The sequence below is a fragment of the Littorina saxatilis genome, linkage group LG3 (genome assembly GCF_037325665.1).
Source record: "Littorina saxatilis isolate snail1 linkage group LG3, US_GU_Lsax_2.0, whole genome shotgun sequence".
NCBI lineage: Eukaryota > Metazoa > Mollusca > Gastropoda > Littorinimorpha > Littorinidae > Littorina > Littorina saxatilis.
Window position 1 is genome coordinate 73,978,872 of NC_090247.1, and position 18,351 is coordinate 73,997,222.

At 42.6% G+C, this 18,351-nt stretch overlaps 1 protein-coding gene across 2 annotated transcripts in view; it reads right to left on the bottom strand.

The window, feature by feature from the left end:
* The window catches only part of LOC138963233 (midasin-like), a 221,192-nt gene that overhangs the window by 33,900 nt on the left and 168,941 nt on the right, over positions 1-18,351 (bottom strand). For both annotated transcript variants that reach the window (XM_070335290.1, XM_070335291.1), the window contains exons 59-68: positions 17,639-17,743; positions 16,033-16,345; positions 15,244-15,293; positions 12,172-12,268; positions 11,431-11,530; positions 10,800-10,899; positions 7,991-8,106; positions 5,440-5,515; positions 3,676-3,873; positions 3,171-3,241 (exon numbers count right to left, since the gene is read on the bottom strand). In XM_070335290.1, coding sequence (XP_070191391.1) covers positions 3,171-3,241; positions 3,676-3,873; positions 5,440-5,515; positions 7,991-8,106; positions 10,800-10,899; positions 11,431-11,530; positions 12,172-12,268; positions 15,244-15,293; positions 16,033-16,345; positions 17,639-17,743 — 1,226 coding nt within the window. The remainder of the gene's footprint in view (positions 1-3,170; positions 3,242-3,675; positions 3,874-5,439; positions 5,516-7,990; positions 8,107-10,799; positions 10,900-11,430; positions 11,531-12,171; positions 12,269-15,243; positions 15,294-16,032; positions 16,346-17,638; positions 17,744-18,351) is intronic.

Below are 18,351 nucleotides of genomic sequence, written 5' to 3' on the forward strand. Positions count from 1 at the left end.
CTGAAGCTGGAAGAATATGAACGGGGCGAACAGTCTCGGCTAATTTCAGAAAAGAGCAGCAAAGGAATATATCTATCAATCAATCAATCAATGACGCTTATATCGCGCATATTCCGTGGGTACAGTTCTAGGCGCTCTGCAGTGATGCCGTGTGAGATGAAATTTTATACGGCCAGTAGATTGCAGGCATGTCGGCGCATATTTACCTTTCACGGCCTTATTCCAAGTCACACGGGTATGGTAGACAATTATTAACTGTGCCTGAGCAATTTTGCCAGGAAAGACCCTTTTGTCAATCGTGGGATCTTTAACGTGCACACCCAATGTAGTATACACGGGGGGTGGTTCGGACACCGAAGAGAGTCTGCACACAAAGTTGACTCTGTGAAATAAATTTCCGCCGAACCTGGGATCGAACTCGCGCTGAGAGCGGCCAACTGAATACAAATCCAGCGCGCTACCAACTGAGCTATATCCCCGCCCCATATCTAATGGGCAAGGATAACACAAAGCACACTCTAAACAGAAGTGTTCCACTTTTGAACACATTTTTGTAACAGGTTTTGAACACTTTGTGAAACAAAGTATAGTTCTACAAGAAAAGAGGTACACATTATAAATAAATAGTGTTCATTTGCCAGTAGAACTATGTACTAATCAATGTCACATTATTGTGTTCAAAACTTGTTGCAGAAATGAGTTCAAAATAATAATAATAATAATAATAATAAATGAGCATTTATATAGCGCAACATCATAACTTTACAATTATGCTCTTTGCACTTGACACATTTAAAATTAAAACACAGTTATACAAGCATTTACATCTACATTCATTGAGTCAGCAACGCTTAATTAAAAGCATACACCATCAATCATACATAACAAAAGATTCTTCCACTAACTAAGTAATAAAAGCATGAATAAATAAATAGGTAGTGAAAACAAGGAAATTATACCAGCTGAATTTTGTTTGTTTGTTTGTTTGCTTAACGCCCAGCCGACCACGAAGGGCCATATCAGGGCGGTGCTGCTTTGACATATAACGTGCGCCACACACAAGACAGAAGTCGCAGCACAGGCTTCATGTCTCACCCAGTCACATTATTCTGACACCGGACCAACCAGTCCTAGCACTAACCCCATAATGCCAGACGCCAGGCGGAGCAGCTACTAGATTGCCAATTTTAAAGTCTTAGGTATGACCCGGCCGGGGTTCGAACCCACGACCTCCTGATCACGGGGAGGACGCCTTACCACTAGGCCACCGTGCCATACCAGCTGAATACCCTTAATCAAACAGAACATGTTATCAACAATACTGGAACACTACCGTTTAGATTGCAGGAATTATATGTAAAGTTCTCATTACTTGCAGTATGCTGTTCATATCAAAGAATCAGTATCAAGTGTCACCAAGTTTTTCATGTCAATCATTGTTTTTCACTTGAAAGTTCATACCATTCTTCTTCGTTCATGGGCTGAAACTCCCATGGTTTTTACATGCCTGAATGTTTTTACACCGCCATTTAGGCAGCCATTCGCCACATACCACAAAAACTGGGAAACCTAACAATCATACTTATGTTTATTGCATGCCTCTTTTAACGAACGTTATCTAACTGTGTTTATGTGAAGAAGTCAGTGTTGTTTGATTGCGTGACAGTGCGTGGCACCAGATCCACCACTGCTAAAGATCAAAACATTACTGTCGCATTCTTTGGTGAGACAGACAAGTATAGAATTGACTTTATCCATCAGCTTCTGAATGCATTAACCTCTGCAGAATACACCCTAAAAAGACTTCTGCATTCTAAGGCTTTACCATTGCCAACAGAAGCAAGGCTATCACCCAAATACAGTGGACGCCGCTTAATAAAACCGCGGTTAATAGAGCCAGCCGCTTATAAAAGCCGATTTCAGACGGTCCGGATTTATCACTATATCTTATGTATTAGAAAAAGCCGGTTAATAAAACCAACCCGCCGCTTATTAAAGCCAGTTTTCCCTAAGAAATCACGTAGTTTGTGACTAAAACTCACATTATCTTGTTCTAATGTGGAAGACGACCAACAAACAAACACTCATAAAATCGTTCTTCTCTGCCGAGTAATGATTCGTGACGGTGACAGTGAAATTATTGATGTACCGAAGTGATCAAAGTACACGTACATGTACATAATTAAAACAAAAGTTCAACATCCTTCGTGAAGTTTTGTTTAGATTCAAACAAGTGTAAATGACGAAAGAAAGTGACTGAGTGACGTAAACAAACGAAACGAAATTTTTTTCTTTCGAAAATGACGTATTCCTGGACCGCCGGTTAATAAATCCGCCGCTTATTAAAGCCATTTTTCGTCGGTCCAGAAGTGGCTTTATTAAGCGGCGACCACTGTATTCCATTTTTGGTAAGACGTCCAGGGAAGACAACAAATAACGGTCATATGAAGGTAGTGATGCAGGCCTACAAAAGCATATCAATAATGTGAATCACTCAAAAACTGGCTTACAGTAAGCTATGAGTACAAAAAATAGATACCTAATAACATTATTTGCTTAAGTTTATGATCAGTTGTAGAGGAATGTCATTTGGCCGAGAAAAACCTTCAACACGCAGGGTAGGCATGAAGGGTTAAAACCAAACGTTACTGTAGCATCCACGGGCTAGACGTAGAGAGTCATGAATAAGGCTCTCTGCCGTGGAAGGGATGCTCTCTTCACAGAATAACAATTCATGCAGCACACACATACGATGCTTGCATGTTTCAACTCTCGGCAATTTGGGAGCTGTTCCAAACTCTTGCCTCATCTGGCCAAGGATAGCTTAGAAATTTATCACGAACAAGCCTTTTCACTGTGAAATGCCTTCCCACATTTTAACATGCACCTAATTATAGAAACAAATGTTTCTACTGAACAGTATGTCATTTGGCCGAGAAAAACCTTCACAAGACATTATCTCATGAGAAGGCGTAAAACCAAACGTTTGCTGTAGTATTCACGGGCTAGACGTAGAGAGTCATGAACAAGGCTCTCTGCCATGGAAGGGATGCTCTATTTTGCCTACTAAATTTCACACACACACACACACACACTAATGCACAGACACAAACACACAGACACAAACAAAGAAGAAAAGGTACAGTGAATCGTTCCTTTTACATTCTTACCTTGTGAAAATAGTCCTATCAGAGAGAGCCAGCAGCTTGGTCTGCATCCCTCCTGTTGTTTCAAGGAACATCTGCAACACAAGACCACAACAAAGTAACACATGGCCACAAATATTGCCCACATCTGCAACACAAGACCACAACAAGGTAACACATGGCCACAAATAGTGCCCACATCTCAAACTAATACTCAACATAATCAAGAGCAGTACGGTGGAAGCTGCATGTTCACAACTAAAATGTTATGATACATTCTCAATGTAAACTTTGTTTGTTTGTTGGTTTGTTGGTTGGTTGGTTGGTTGGTTGGTTGGTTGGTTGGTGTGTGTGTGTGTGTGTGTGTGTGTGTGTGTGTGTGTGTGTGTGTGTGTGTGTGTGTGTGTGTGTGTGTGTGTGTGTGTGTGTGTGTGTGTGTGTGTGTGTGTGTGTGTGTGTGTGTGTGTGTGTGTGCGAGTTACAAACGAAACTGCTCCTTTTCCTTTCATTTCATTTTCATGTGTTGTACCTGCACAGAGGTGAAAGACCTTGACCACAGCTCATCGCCATGCTTGAGGTGAGCCATGGGTGAGAGGTCGGCAGGTAAGAAGGGGGACACGGCAGGTGAGGCCTCAGGTGTGTTGCTGGCTGGTGGACAGGACTGGAGGAGCAAGGAGAACTGGGTCAACCCCTGAGCCACCTGGGTCACAACGTTCTTCGCCGATTCCTGTCAATACACACATGAACACTCGTTGAAGAAAGCAGCCAGAATTTCAGGAACTCACAGCTAAATGAAAGATATGAACATGTTTACAACATTGACTAAAGCATCTCCTGAGTTATCATCATCACATTTAGGGTAACTTCAATTTTAAAGTCTTAGGTATGACTTGGCCGGGGTTCAAACCAACGACCTCCCGATCACGGGGCGGACGCCTTACCACTAGGCCAACCGTGCCGGTCTTACTCAGGTGATGCCCAAGCAGCTACATATGTTGAAAAACCAAAGAAAGAGCAAAACAGTATTTAGATGGCTTAGGTAGTAATCTCAGTTTTCTTTGAACCTTACCCCACTACTTTATGGCATATGTTTTCTGGCTAATTCACAATGTTTCACATTAGACACTTGTCTCTGTACATCAAACCAGCAAACATCCACATCTGCTTCAAAGAGCTAGGTATTTCATAAAAGTAAGTTGCATAACAACACCCTCAAAATATCAGCAGGGCTAAAACACACAAAAAGTGAAAAACCTGAAAGGCCAGGGTCCACGGCGGCGCCCCCCAGAAGCTGAGGCTTTTTTTTTATTATCTTGTAGGGACAAAAGAACAACGTTTTACTTTAACCCTTTCATGACGGGCCACGAGTTTACTCGGGTCCCACACACTGCTCTACTGGACGGGCCACGAGTATACTCGGGTCCGACGGAGTGCTCCAGTTCCTTTCCCATTCCGATTTTTCACAGTGGCCAAAGGGAAATAACTGCGCTAAACTTCCTGCTGAAGCCTCGTGTGATGCTGTCAGCACATGTTGGTGGATTTGCGATCGTTTTTTGTATACTTTTGAAGGAAATATGGCAGAAAAGCCGGCACGTCAACTTCGTCGTACATTCATTACACATGAAGCGATTCAGGAACTGTTTCTAAACAGTGATAGCGATGGAGATTCGGACTTTGTTGTTGATGAAGCAGACCGAAGTGAGTTGAGTGACGATGAAGATTTCTTTGTTCCACAACCAAGTACATCTACTGAGCGATTTTGTGGTCGTACATACGGTACAACGTACCCCACCCCAACCCCAGAGCAGAGGTGTGGGCGTGGTCCAAGGTGAGAGAGTGTCTCTGCATTTAAAGAGCATTACTGTTACAATGTACAGTACAATGTTGTGTGTGGTGGGGGTTTGTGTGTGTGTATGTGTGGTGTTTTGTGTGGTGGTTTTTTTGTGCGTGTGTGTGTGTGTGTGTATTTTTTGGCAATTTTTTAAAACGTGGTACCCATTTTTGACAAAATATCAGGAAATTAATTCAGTCCAGGGAGAGTAACTCTATCAGAAAAATACAGTCATGAAAGGGTTAAGAAACCGGATTTTCCGGTTTTAAAAGTTTTCAAAAACCGGATTTCCGTCAAGAACCGGAAAGGTGTTAGCCCTGTATCAGCTGCACTTTGTCACAGAGATATCAACTTGAAGAGCTTGTTCTAGCTTGTTGCTGTTTCTGTGAGCTTTGAAAACATGTCATGATTGTAACCTTTGTTGAAATAAACTTATGTTTAAACCAACTTGAAGAAACGTACCAGCCACTGATGAGCCTCTGTCTGTGAAGGGAGGTAATCACTGCTCTCCAGAGTTTCCACAGCAGACAGCAGCTTCCTGCACAAAGCGTAGAATGCATTGAAATTCATTACAAGTCTGCAGACTAAGCATTTACATAAAACCCCAAATCACAAATAAGAGATAGTTTAATATGCAATAATCAAAACACTCAGTGGTTGAAAGCTATCAGAATAATGTTGGGTTGTTCTGCCTTTATCTGTTTGTTTGTTTGTTTGCTTAACGCCCAGCCGACCACGAAGGGCCATATCAGGGCGGTGCTGCTTTGACATGTAACGTGCGCCACACACAAGACAGAAGTCGCAGCACAGGCTTCATGTCTCACCCAGTCACATTATTCTGACACCGGACCAACCAGTCCTAGCACTAACCCCATAATGCCAGAAGCCAGGCGGAGCAGCCACTAGATTGCCAATTTTAAAGTCTTAGGTATGACCCGGCCGGGGTTCGAACCCACGACCTCCCGATCACGGGGCGGACGCCTTACCACTAGGCCAACCGTGCCGGTGCCTTTATCTGTTAGTGTCAACACATCTGGTAAATTCTATGAGAATTTGGTTTTCTGTTTTTATTGTGCCAAATTCCATATTTAAATGCAGCAGTCAGTGAAAGTGGAGGATGAAATCAAATGAAATGAGAAAATAGTTGCATAAATTAAAAGAAGAACACAAACTAAAAACAAGTCGCGTGAAGCGATATAAAACATTTAGTCAAGATCAACACCACAAACCAGTCATCGCCGAGACTACATTCAGATAGTCTCGGCTAACCATACCGAAGACCGTGACGGGGCACGCTCGCCGCCGTGAAGTACGCGTCCGTAGTACTTACTGAACCTATTTTCTTTCATTTTGAGCAAATTTTTAGAGTAAACATGACATATGTATATATTTTTGAATTAAGGACAAGATGAGGAATACAATGCAATCAATTTTAAATCTGTTTGAGAAAAATCAATTTTAATGACAGCTTTTAATGAGCAAACTCATTAATTAATTTTTAAGCCTCCAAGCTGAAATGCAATACCAAAGTCCGGGTTTAGTCAAAGATTACTTGACCACAATTTCAACCAATTTGCTTAAAAAATGAAGGCGTGACAGTGCCGCCTCAACTTTCACAAAAAGACGGATATGACGTCATCAGACATTTATACCACCAGCTTCATTACCAGAGCTGGACTCCAAGTTTAGCATTGGCGAACGACAAGAAGATCAGACATTTATCGAAAAAAAGAAAAAAAAGTGTGGGGATATCATACCCAGGAACTTTCATGTGAAGTTTCATGAAGATCGGTCCAATAGTTTTCTCTGAATCGCTCTACACACACACACACACACACACACACACACACACACACACACACACACACACACACACACACACACACACACGCATCCACCACACCCTCGTTTCGATTCCCCGTCTATGTTAAAACATTTAGTCAAAACTTGACTAAAATGTAAAAAAAGAAGCTTACACCATAAACTAAAACAAGAAGGGCAAAGCCCATACGACTCACATGCTTGACCTTGACCTTTACATGACCTTGACCTTCAGGGTCAAGGTCAAATAACTAAACCTAGCAATGACATCATACACTAAGAACTGCTTTACACATTTTTCCTACCAAAATACATGTGACCTTGACCCAAGGTCAAGGTCATCCAAGGTCATGCAACACAAAGCTGTTAATTCAAGACATAGGAAGTACAATGGTGCTTATTGGCTCTTTCTACCATGAGATATGGTCACTTTTAGTGGTTCACTACCTTATTTTGGTCACATTTCATAAGGGTCAAAGTGACCTTGACCTTGATCATATGTGACCAAATGTGTCTCATGATGAAAGCATAACATGTGCCCCACATAATTTTTAAGTTTGAAACAGTTATCTTCCATAGTTCAGGGTCAAGGTCACTTCAAAATATGTATACAATCCAACTTTGAAGAGCTCCTGTGACCTTGACCTTGAAGCAAGGTAAACCAAACTGGTATCAAAAGATGGGGCTTACTTTGCCCTATATATCATATATAGGTGAGGTATTGAATCTCAAAAACTTCAGAGAAAATGTGAAAAATGTGAAAAATAGCTGTTTTTTAGACAACATTTATGGCCCCTGCGACCTTGACCTTGAAGCAAGGTCAAGATGCTATGAATGTTTTTTGGGACCTTGTCATCATACACCATCTTGCCAAATTTGGTACTGATAGACTGAATAGTGTCCAAGAAATATCCAACGTTAAAGTTTTCCGGACGGACGGACGGACGGACGGACGGACGGACGTCCGGACGTCCGGACGGACGGACGGACGACTCGGGTGAGTACATAGACTCACTTTTGCTTCGCATGTGAGTCAATAAAACTTCAAGGCCAACATCAGCGCACAGCTCTAGTTTCTGGTGCTGGCTCTGTGGCCTGCCACTATGACAAGGTTTGGTCTCCTGGAGACATGTTGGGCTTTACCAGATGGGCAATTCGAGTTCACTTTCAAGAGGTTCCTACTGAACAGTACCTTAGTGTGACAAAGCGTGTGAAGGTGTCGGACAGTTCTTGTCGCTGTTTCATGAAGATGTCTGCCAAGTGTTGAGCAAAGCCGCGGCACCGTTCAACATTGTCCACACCAAGCTCCTACATACACAAATGCATACAAGTTTTTACAGTGGAACCCTTCTTTTACGACCTTCACAAATCTAAGAAAATAAGATCTGAAAGGAAGTTAGTCTTGAAATGTAGTAAATTTACTTTCTTTCTTTCTTTATTTGGTGTTGAACGTCGTTTTCAACCACGAAGGTTATATCGCGACGGGGAAAGGGGGGAGATGGGATAGAGCCACTTGTCAATTGTTTCTTGTTCACAAAAGCACTAATCAAAAATTTGCTCCAGGGGCTTGCAACGTACTACAATATATTACCTTACTGGGAGAAAGCAAGTTTCCAGTACAAAGGACTTAACATTTCTTACATACTGCTTGACTAAAATCTTTACAAACATTGACTATATTCTATACAAGAAACACTTAAGGGTAAAAGGAGAAACAGAATCCGTTAGTCGCCTCTTACGACATGCTGGGGAGCATCGGGTCAATTCTTCCCCCTAACCCGCGGGGGGTAGTAAATTTACTGAGGTTATGAATAAAACATCTGAGGAAGGAGGGTCTTAAAAAGTAGGAAGTCTCAAACTGGGGGTCTTAAAAGGGGGGTTCCACGGTGTTATGCCAGTCAACTCATTCTTTAGTCACCAGACCACACCTACACTGTGTTATGCCAGTCAACTCATTCTTTAGCATTCACCAGACCACACCTACACTGTGTTATGCCAGTCAACTCATTCTTTAGCATTCACCAGACCACACCTACACTGTGTTATGCCAGTCAACTCATTCTTTAGCATTCACCAGACCACACCTACACTGTGTTATGCCAGTCAACTCATTCTTTAGCATTCACCAGACCACACCTACACTGTGTTATGTCAGTCAACTCATTCTTTAGCATTCACCAGACCACACCTACACTGTGTTATGTCAGTCAACTCATTCTTTAGCATTCACCAGACCACACCTACACTGTGTTATGCCAGTCAACTCATTCTTTAGCATTCACCAGACCACACCTACACTGTGTTATGCCAGTCAACTCATTCTTTATCATTCACCAGACCACACCTACACTGTGTTATGCCAGTCAACTCATTCTTTAGCATTCACCAGACCACACCTACACTGTGTTATGCCAGTCAACTCATTCTTTATCATTCACCAGACCACACCTACACTGTGTTATGCCAGTCAACTCATTCTTTATCATTCACCAGACCACACCTACACTGTGTTATGCCAGTCAACTCATTCTTTATCATTCACCAGACCACACCTACACTGTGTTATGCCAGTCAACTCATTCTTTAGCATTCACCAGACCACACCTACACTGTGTCATGCCAGTCAACTCATTCTTTAGCATTCACCAGACCACACCTACACTGTGTCATGCCAGTCAACTCATTCTTTAGCATTCACCAGACCACACCTACACTGTGTCATGCCAGTCAACTCATTCTTTAGCATTCACCAGACCACACCTACACTGTGTCATGCCAGTCAACTCATTCTTTAGCATTCACCAGACCACACCTACACTGTGTTATGCCAGTCAACTCATTCTTTATCATTCACCAGACCACACCTACACTGTGTTATGCCAGTCAACTCATTCTTTATCATTCACCAGACCACACCTACACTGTGTTATGCCAGTCAACTCATTCTTTATCATTCACCAGACCACACCTACACTGTGTTATGCCAGTCAACTCATTCTTTATCATTCACCAGACCACACCTACACTGTGTTATGCCAGTCAACTCATTCTTTATCATTCACCAGACCACACCTACACTGTGTTATGCCAGTCAACTCATTCTTTAGCATTCACCAGACCACACCTACACTGTGTTATGCCAGTCAACTCATTCTTTAGCATTCACCAGACCACACCTACACTGTGTTATGCCAGTCAACTCATTCTTTAGCATTCACCAGACCACACCTACACTGTGTTATGCCAGTCAACTCATTCTTTAGTCACCAGACCACACCTACACTGTGTTATGCCAGTCAACTCATTCTTTAGTCACCAGACCACACCTACACTGTGTTATGCCAGTCAACTCATTCTTTAGTCACCAGACCACACCTACACTGTGTTATGCCAGTCAACTCATTCTTTAGTCACCAGACCACACCTACACTGTGTTATGCCAGTCAACTCATTCTTTAGCATTCACCAGACCACACCTACAAAACTCTCTCAAAATCAATCTGACAGACTGAAATTTCTCTCTCCTATATGAGCTGCCGCATACTGAACTCACCCCCATACGGTAATAATCAACTGCTCAAAAATGAACATATAATTGCACAGGTATTTCATAATTAAAGGGGGTTCACTGCATGTACTGTAGTAACAATAAAGCTGTTTGGTGAAGAATCAAATTTTGAGCACAAACTACTTTTAGTGAATGCTTTATCTCCTATTTTCTCTCTCGTCATTTAATTTCTTGTTGAAAACCAAAAGAATTCTGTACTCACCAACAGAAGGACAGCACAAATACAAACATCAAAATGTTCCACTTTGGGGGCTTCTTCAAGACTCAAATAAAAGGTTAGCCAAAATGCAAAAGTCTTTTGCTTTTCAACATTGCTTGTCTCAACAAAAGACATTTTGTTTTTTAGATTTTTTCTTTTCTTTTTATAATAGACAGAGGCTTTTAGAACTGATGTCAGCGATGAGTGAGTAACTTTGAAGTGAGCAGTACCAACCTTTGAGGGTGACTTGAGAGCGGCTGCCAGCTGAGCCAGACGAGACAGACATTTGGTGAAGTAGGTGTCACAGCCTTCCCACAGACCCAGCAGTTTGCTTCTGAAACATGAAAAGTTCAAGAAAAATGAGTACAGTGTTAAGACGTACCCCTAACTTGACGCTTCCTTCTTTTCACACCTTGCTTTTTGACATTTTCTCTTCATAACCTCTATCCCAGCAAGCTTGTCTTCATAACCTCTATCCCAGCAAGCTTGTCTTCATAACCTCTATCCCAGCAAGCTTGTCTTCATAACCTCTATCCCAGCAAGCTTGTCTTCATAACCTCTATCCCAGCAAGCTTGTCTTCATAACCTCTATCCCAGCAAGCTTGTCTTCATAACCTCTATCCCAGCAAGCTTGTCTTCATAACCTCTATCCCAGCAAGCTTGTCTTCATAACCTCTATCCCAGCAAGCTTGTCTTCATAACCTCTATCCCAGCAAGCTTGTCTTCATAACCTCTATCCCAGCAAGCTTGTCTTCATAACCTCTATCCCAGCAAGCTATATGTTACAGTTAAAGAAGTCTATTCGTTACTGATCAAATAAGCAAGCACAACTAATCACAATTTTTGAAAGGCGTGTACAACTCACTCTTTCCCAAGAACAGCGGATGGGTTGAAGGGAGGCAACTGCAGAGCATCATCTACAGGAGTTGTCTTCTCCTTGACCAAGCCCTTCCTGTAGGACAGACCTAAAAGGAACAGAGAAAACAAATCATGAAGTGATCACCATCATACAAGGCGCTACTTGTGCCACACATGTGAACTATATATGCCCTTTTTACTGGTAGCCCTTTTTACTGGTAGCCCTTTTTACTGGTAGCCCTTTTTACTGGTAGCCCTTTGTGTACCACTAAAATAAGTCTGCACTAACAAAGCCAAAAACAAAGAGATGCCAACGTTCCAAAATTCAGAATAAGAAAGATAAATTGTTCAAACGTTTGTTATTGAAAAATATTTTGTGTGAGTAATTGTTTGTCTGTTCACTTAAAAGACCGTTGGGTCGAAATATCTGTGACTGTATTGTTTTGTCAATAACAAACGTTCCAACAACCTACCTTTCTTGTTTTTTGATTCTGTACTAACAAAGACAAACAAAATGACAACATACTAGATCGATGTTGCTTCTCCCGTGTGTGACTTTCCAAGTTCTGAATTTAACTACGCCCCTCTCTGATCATTTATTTACCACATTATTGCTCTTAGTTCACTTCATACTTTTGAATATGCCTAACATATGTAATTTACAAACTGGTGTCGGATCTAAGGCCAGCAATACCAATATAATGACAGCAAAAGGAAAGTGATTGCAAAGTATAAAGCACAAACGTACCCAGGTCAGCCAGCTGCTTGAAGCAGTCAGCCAGGGCTTTTCTCTTGCGCAGATGGATGTGTTTTACCTCAGACTTCTGCTTGGTTTTGTCTGTCCCCTGTTCACACACAAACATGGATATTCTTCATGCCGTTGCTTTCTTGTGCTCTCTCTCTCTCTCTCTCTCTCTCTCTCTCTCACCCTCTCTCTCTCTCTCTGGCCCTCTCTCTCTCTCTGGCCCTCTCTCTCGCCCTCTCTCTCTCTCTCTCTCGCCCTCTCTCTCTCTCTCTCGCCCTCTCTCTCTCTCTCTCGCCATCTCTCTCTCTCTCTCTCGCCCTCTCTCGCTCTCTCGCCCTCTCTCTCTCTCTCTCGCCCTCTCTCTCTCTCTCTCTCTCTCTCTCTCTCTCGCCCTCTCTCTCTCTCTCTCGCCCTCTCGCCCTCTCTCTCGCCCTCTCGCCCTCTCTCTCGCCCTCTCGCCCTCTCTCTCGCCCTCGCCCTCTCTCTCTCTCTCGCCCTCTCTCTCTCTCTCGCCCTCTCTCTCTCTCTCGCCCTCTCTCTCTCTCTCGCCCTCTCTCTCTCTCTCGCCCTCTCTCTCTCTCTCGCCCTCTCTCTCTCTCTCGCCCTCTCTCTCTCTCTCGCCCTCTCTCTCTCTCTCGCCCTCTCTCTCTCTCTCGCCCTCTCTCTCTCTCTCGCCCTCTCTCTCTCTCGCCCTCTCTCTCTCTCGCCCTCTCTCTCTCTCGCCCTCTCTCTCTCTCGCCCTCTCTCTCTCTCGCCCTCTCTCTCTCTCGCCCTCTCTCTCTCTCGCCCTCTCTCTCTCTCGCCCTCTCTCTCTCTCGCCCTCTCTCTCTCTCGCCCTCTCTCTCTCTCGCCCTCTCTCTCTCTCGCCCTCTCTCTCTCGCCCTCTCTCTCTCTCTCGCCCTCTCTCTCTCTCTCGCCCTCTCTCTCTCTCTCGCCCTCTCTCTCTCTCTCGCCCTCTCTCTCTCTCTCGCCCTCTCTCTCTCTCTCGCCCTCTCTCTCTCTCTCGCCCTCTCTCTCTCTCTCGCCCTCTCTCTCTCTCTCGCCCTCTCTCTCTTCCACTGGAAAAGCATCTCAAGTTAAACAAAGCCATTTTCATGCATAAATTGTATCACGGTAAAGTGCCGATTTACATTACATCATTATTTAATAAAGCTACCCACAGATATGGGTCGGTCAACTTGATCCCACCAATTCCACGAATTGACCTGTATAAGACCAGTCTTGCTTTTTCGGGTACTTCAGTTTGGAATTCACTTCCATCATCCTTTAAGCACCTAAAGTCATTAAAAAGTTTTAAAAAATGTGTAAAAAACCACTTAATGTCTGAGTAGTTTAACGCCTTTTGACTTACCAAACTTAGTATTACGTCAAAAATATGCTGTGCATTGTATATTCTGAACATATTTTTGTTACTCTATTGCTACATGTTCGATTGCCACCAGCTTGTATATATAATTACCTGCATAGTATGCATTTGATTTTATGAATAACCACATATGTATGATCTTCATGCCTCATCTTTATCATCATCATCATCATTATCATCATCATTATCGTCATCATCATCATCATCGTCATCTTTATTATCACGTTTTCCGACCTCCTATTGTTGGTTAACTTTTTAACTTTTTAATTTTTATTTTTTTATTTTTTTTTTTAATTTTTTTATTTTTTTATTTTTTTATTTTATTTTATTATATAATTGTGTGTCTATGCGTCCCAAGGACAGATTGTAAGAAAAGGCGTAGCCTTAAATCTAAATCCTTGTAAAATAAAGTTCAATTCAATTCAATTCTCTCTCTCCCCCCCTCTCTCTCTCTCTCTCTCTCTCTCTCTCTCTCTCTCTCTCTCTCGCCCTCTCTCTCTTTCTCGCCCTCTCTCTCTCTCTCTCTCCCTCTCCCTCCCTCTCCCTCTCTCTCCCTCTCTCTCCATCTCTCTCTCCCTCTCCCTCCCTCCCTCCCTCCCTCCCTCCCTCCCTCCCTCCCTCCCTCCCCCCCTCTCTCTCTCTCTCTCTCTCTCTCTCCCTCTCGCCCTCTCTCTCCATCTCTCTCTCCCTCTCCCTCCCTCCCTCCCTCCCTCCCTCCCTCCCCCCCCCTCTCTCTCTCTCTCTCTCTCTCTCTCTCTCTCTCTCTCTCTCTCTCTCTCTCTCTCTCTCTCTCTCTCTCTCTCTCTCTCTCTCTCTCTCCCCAATGCAATATGTTGTTACCCTAGACTAAAAGCACAGTACATTACCTTCACTCTCAAAACTGAAGAGAGAGAGAGAGATGAGCAACATACACAACAAGAGTGAGCACATAATCAACATGATTGAGTAATAACAACTTCAACATGATTGAGTAATAACAACTTCAACATGATTGAGTAATAACAACTTCAACATGATTGAGTAATAACAACTTCAACATGATTGAGTAATAACAACTTCAACAAAGAAAAGTACAAAGCTGCAGGGATGGGCATTCCAAAACAGAACAGAATGAAAATATACTTTCCATCAAACCTAAGATTATATTATTATTATTATTATGGTGAGCTTATATAGCGCGAACCACAATTAACTGTGCTCTCCGCGCTTTACATATTATGCAGGGGTGCATGTAAAACAAGAGGCGAAGCCTTCAAGGCTCACGTAAGAAATCGACAAACAGTAACACAAACTCAATCACTCCGTCACACACACACACACACAGTACACACACACACACACACACACACACACACACACACACACACAGAAAGAGCATTGGTGAAACTGTGCAAGAAAGCGAGACACTAGATCTAGATCTGTCTGTCTGCATGTAGCCTACTTTATACATGGACACGACTGCCAAATAGTCTCGGCCCGCTCAAAATAACAATCACCGAGACTTTCAGTAATTCCATCGCGTGACGTCTAACCCTCGTACGTCATAATGTGACGTCAATGTAATATGACGTCTTCAAATGTTAAAGTTTCTACCACAGACATACATACATACATACATACATACGCACGCACGCACGCACAGACAGACAAAAGTTAGCATCGCATAGGCTACACTTCGTGAGCCAAAAACAGGTGAAAAATGGTCCTACCTGAGGTACCTCCAGTTTCTGCAGTTCCCGCGCCTCCTCCATCAGATCACCTGAAGCAGAAAGGAATCAAAAACGTTAATCAATGGAACGTTTAATACAATTCAATCTGAAACATTCACCACAACTTCAAAGTCTGTATGGCTGCCTTAACGACGGGGTTAAAACAGTCCTACACATCAATCCCCACTTGTGCAAGAAACACAAGTGTGCTAAAGTTTCAGCACATGAACACAAAAGAAGAAGCACAAAATGGACAAACAAGATACACAACACACACGCAAATTACATCAAGACCACAAACTCAACAGCATTAAAATATCAATCTACACCCACATGCTAGTGACACTATACTCAGCACATTCTACTTCTTCTCGTTCATAACATGGACACTAAGTAGATTCAAAAGGACATCTTCAAATCATGTCACTGTTGACAAGAAGTGGATCACTGTACCCAATATAAACTACAATGTATGATTGAACATCGGATTTCCCTTCTTTGAGCAATGTGACGAGTCCCACTACAACTCATATTTAGGTGGCTAGCCGAGACTACCTTACAGTGCATGTTTGTGTGCATTCAATCGTGAAAAATAAACAGAATTTAAAGTAAAATTGATTGAAACATGTTGTTGTTTTTTTAACACAAATATGACATTTTACACAGATCTCGACAGTCACTGTTCACCCCTAACCGCTGGCACGGTCTCGGAGGAACACTGACTGTCTCGATCTGTGTGAAATGTGATATTTTGGTTAAAAAATAATTTTTAAAATAACGTATACTAACCAGTGAGTTCATCCAGCCTGGAAATGTCAAGACAGGTGCCAGACGCAGCAACAAACTTTCTCCAGTGTGACGCGGCACGACGACACTTGGGAAGCAACGTCTGCTGAAGACAACACTGGGCAAGAACTGGTTGCAGCACCTCCTCTGTTTGGTGAGTGAGTGAGACATCAACAGGTTTGGCACAAGACTGCATGGAGTCTGTGTGGAAGGCGAGGATCCTTTCACGGTAATTGTTTGATGCCGAGGTGTTGGGTGGCAAAACGTCCGCTGGTTTTTCACCAAGAAAGCCCTTGACTGGGTTGTTCAGTTGACCCTGCAGTTATAACAAAATTAATAATGATAATGGAACATTTATGTAGCGCTTCCCCACAGCTCAAAGCGCTTTACAAGTTCAATTAAACAACACGATATATACAATTGATACAATTTGCATTAATAATGTTTCAAATATAGAACAGAATATTAGCCATAACCTTCAAATACTTCTCAGGCAGCAGGAACTAATGCAGGATGCGACTTATCCCACAAAACAATACATTTTATTTGAATTCAAAATCTTGCACCTGCTGAAAAATGATTAGTCAGATACAGAGGTTTGACACGCCCACTGGCAATATTGGCATCAGTTGAGGCGTACACATGACCTATGTCAACACCGTTTACTGTGCTTGTCTTCCATGATCACTGTCTTTGGTCCCATATTAACAAAGCATGCCTCTAATTCAACACTGCTTCCACCAAAATTCATCAAGACTACTGTCAATTATTTAGTAATGTGATTCAAACTTAGCATTTTGAAGTCTAACAGCATACAGGTCAAACTGTCAGTGTACAGTAAATAATAATTTCTTTTCTTTATTTGGTGTTTAACGTCGTTTTCAACCACGAAGGTTATATCGCGACGAGGGAAGGGGGGAGATGGGATAGAGCCACTTGTCAATTGTTTCTTGTGCACAAAAGCACTAATCAAAAATGTGCTCCAGGGGCTTGCAACGTACTACAATATATTACCTTATTGGGAGAATGCAAGTTTCCAGTACAAAGGACTTAACATTTCTTACATACTGCTTGACTAAAATCTTTACAAAAATTGACTATATTCTATACAAGAAACACTTAACAAAGGTAAAAGGAGAAACAGAATCCGTTAGTCGCCTCTTACGACATGCTGGGGAGCATCGGGTAAATTCTTTCTCGTCCCAAGCAATATGGGACTCCCCCTAACCCGCGCGGGGAGTAAATAATAATAACTGATCTGATGAACAAAGGGAAGTAAGTGTTCAAAATGCATATGACATGTGCAGTAGAGTATGTGATAGCTACGTGGAAACAATCTCCTGGCACCTGAGACAATTACAGACATTGAAATAAACAAGCGACTTTCATCCTTCAAATAATAATATTACATTATTGATTCTAAAGTTTTAAAAAAAGTTGACAAGAAAAACAACATTCATCACTTAAAACATCAGTGTAGATTTGACTTTGCTTGACAACAAAGCAATCACTTAAAACATCAGTGTAGATTTGACTTTGCTTGACAACAAAGCAATCACTTAAAACATGACTGTAGATTTGACTTTGCTTGACAACAAAGCAATCTTACCTGGAAGGCTCGCGCATGCTTGTGCACAGTGCGGTGTGTTTTCTCTGTCGATTCCTTCAGCGCCCAGTAGTTCATCTCACTCCACCGAGCAATCTTCACAAAGCCCTGTAAAATGACAACATATCTTGTAGCAAATTATCTCCCCCTACTCCTAATTGTTGGTGCTTTCCTTGCAGTGACTACACTAAACAGAATCATCCAAATATCCCCACACATTCAAACATACACATGCACAAAGGCAGGAATGCATGCACAAAGGCAGGAATGCACGCACAAGCACACACACATTTGCAACCTTTACCCAGTGTAACACATCCTCAAAATACTGTGTAATCAGACATGGGATTCAGAAAAAGTGATAATTAAGGAAAAAGAAGGTGGGGGTCTGGGGGCTTTGCCCCCAGAAGCTGAAGGTTTTTAGTGTTTTAGACACACAAAAATGGCCCTGAAATGCATATTTCAGCTTAATCATAGCCCCCCCCCCCCCCTTCTCTTCCTTCCCATGTTTCTCAAATTAATTTTACGCTAAGACTCAAAATAAGGAGGAGAAAGAGAGAGAGAGAGAGAGAGAGAGAGAGAGAGAGAGAGAGAGAGAGGCGGGGGGTGGGGCAGGGGGGGGGGGGGGGGGGTGGTGGCGTGTGACGGTGTGGTTTCAATGTTCTTACCTTGTCGGTGCCAAACGACCCCAGTGACCGATTACCCGACTGGGTTTT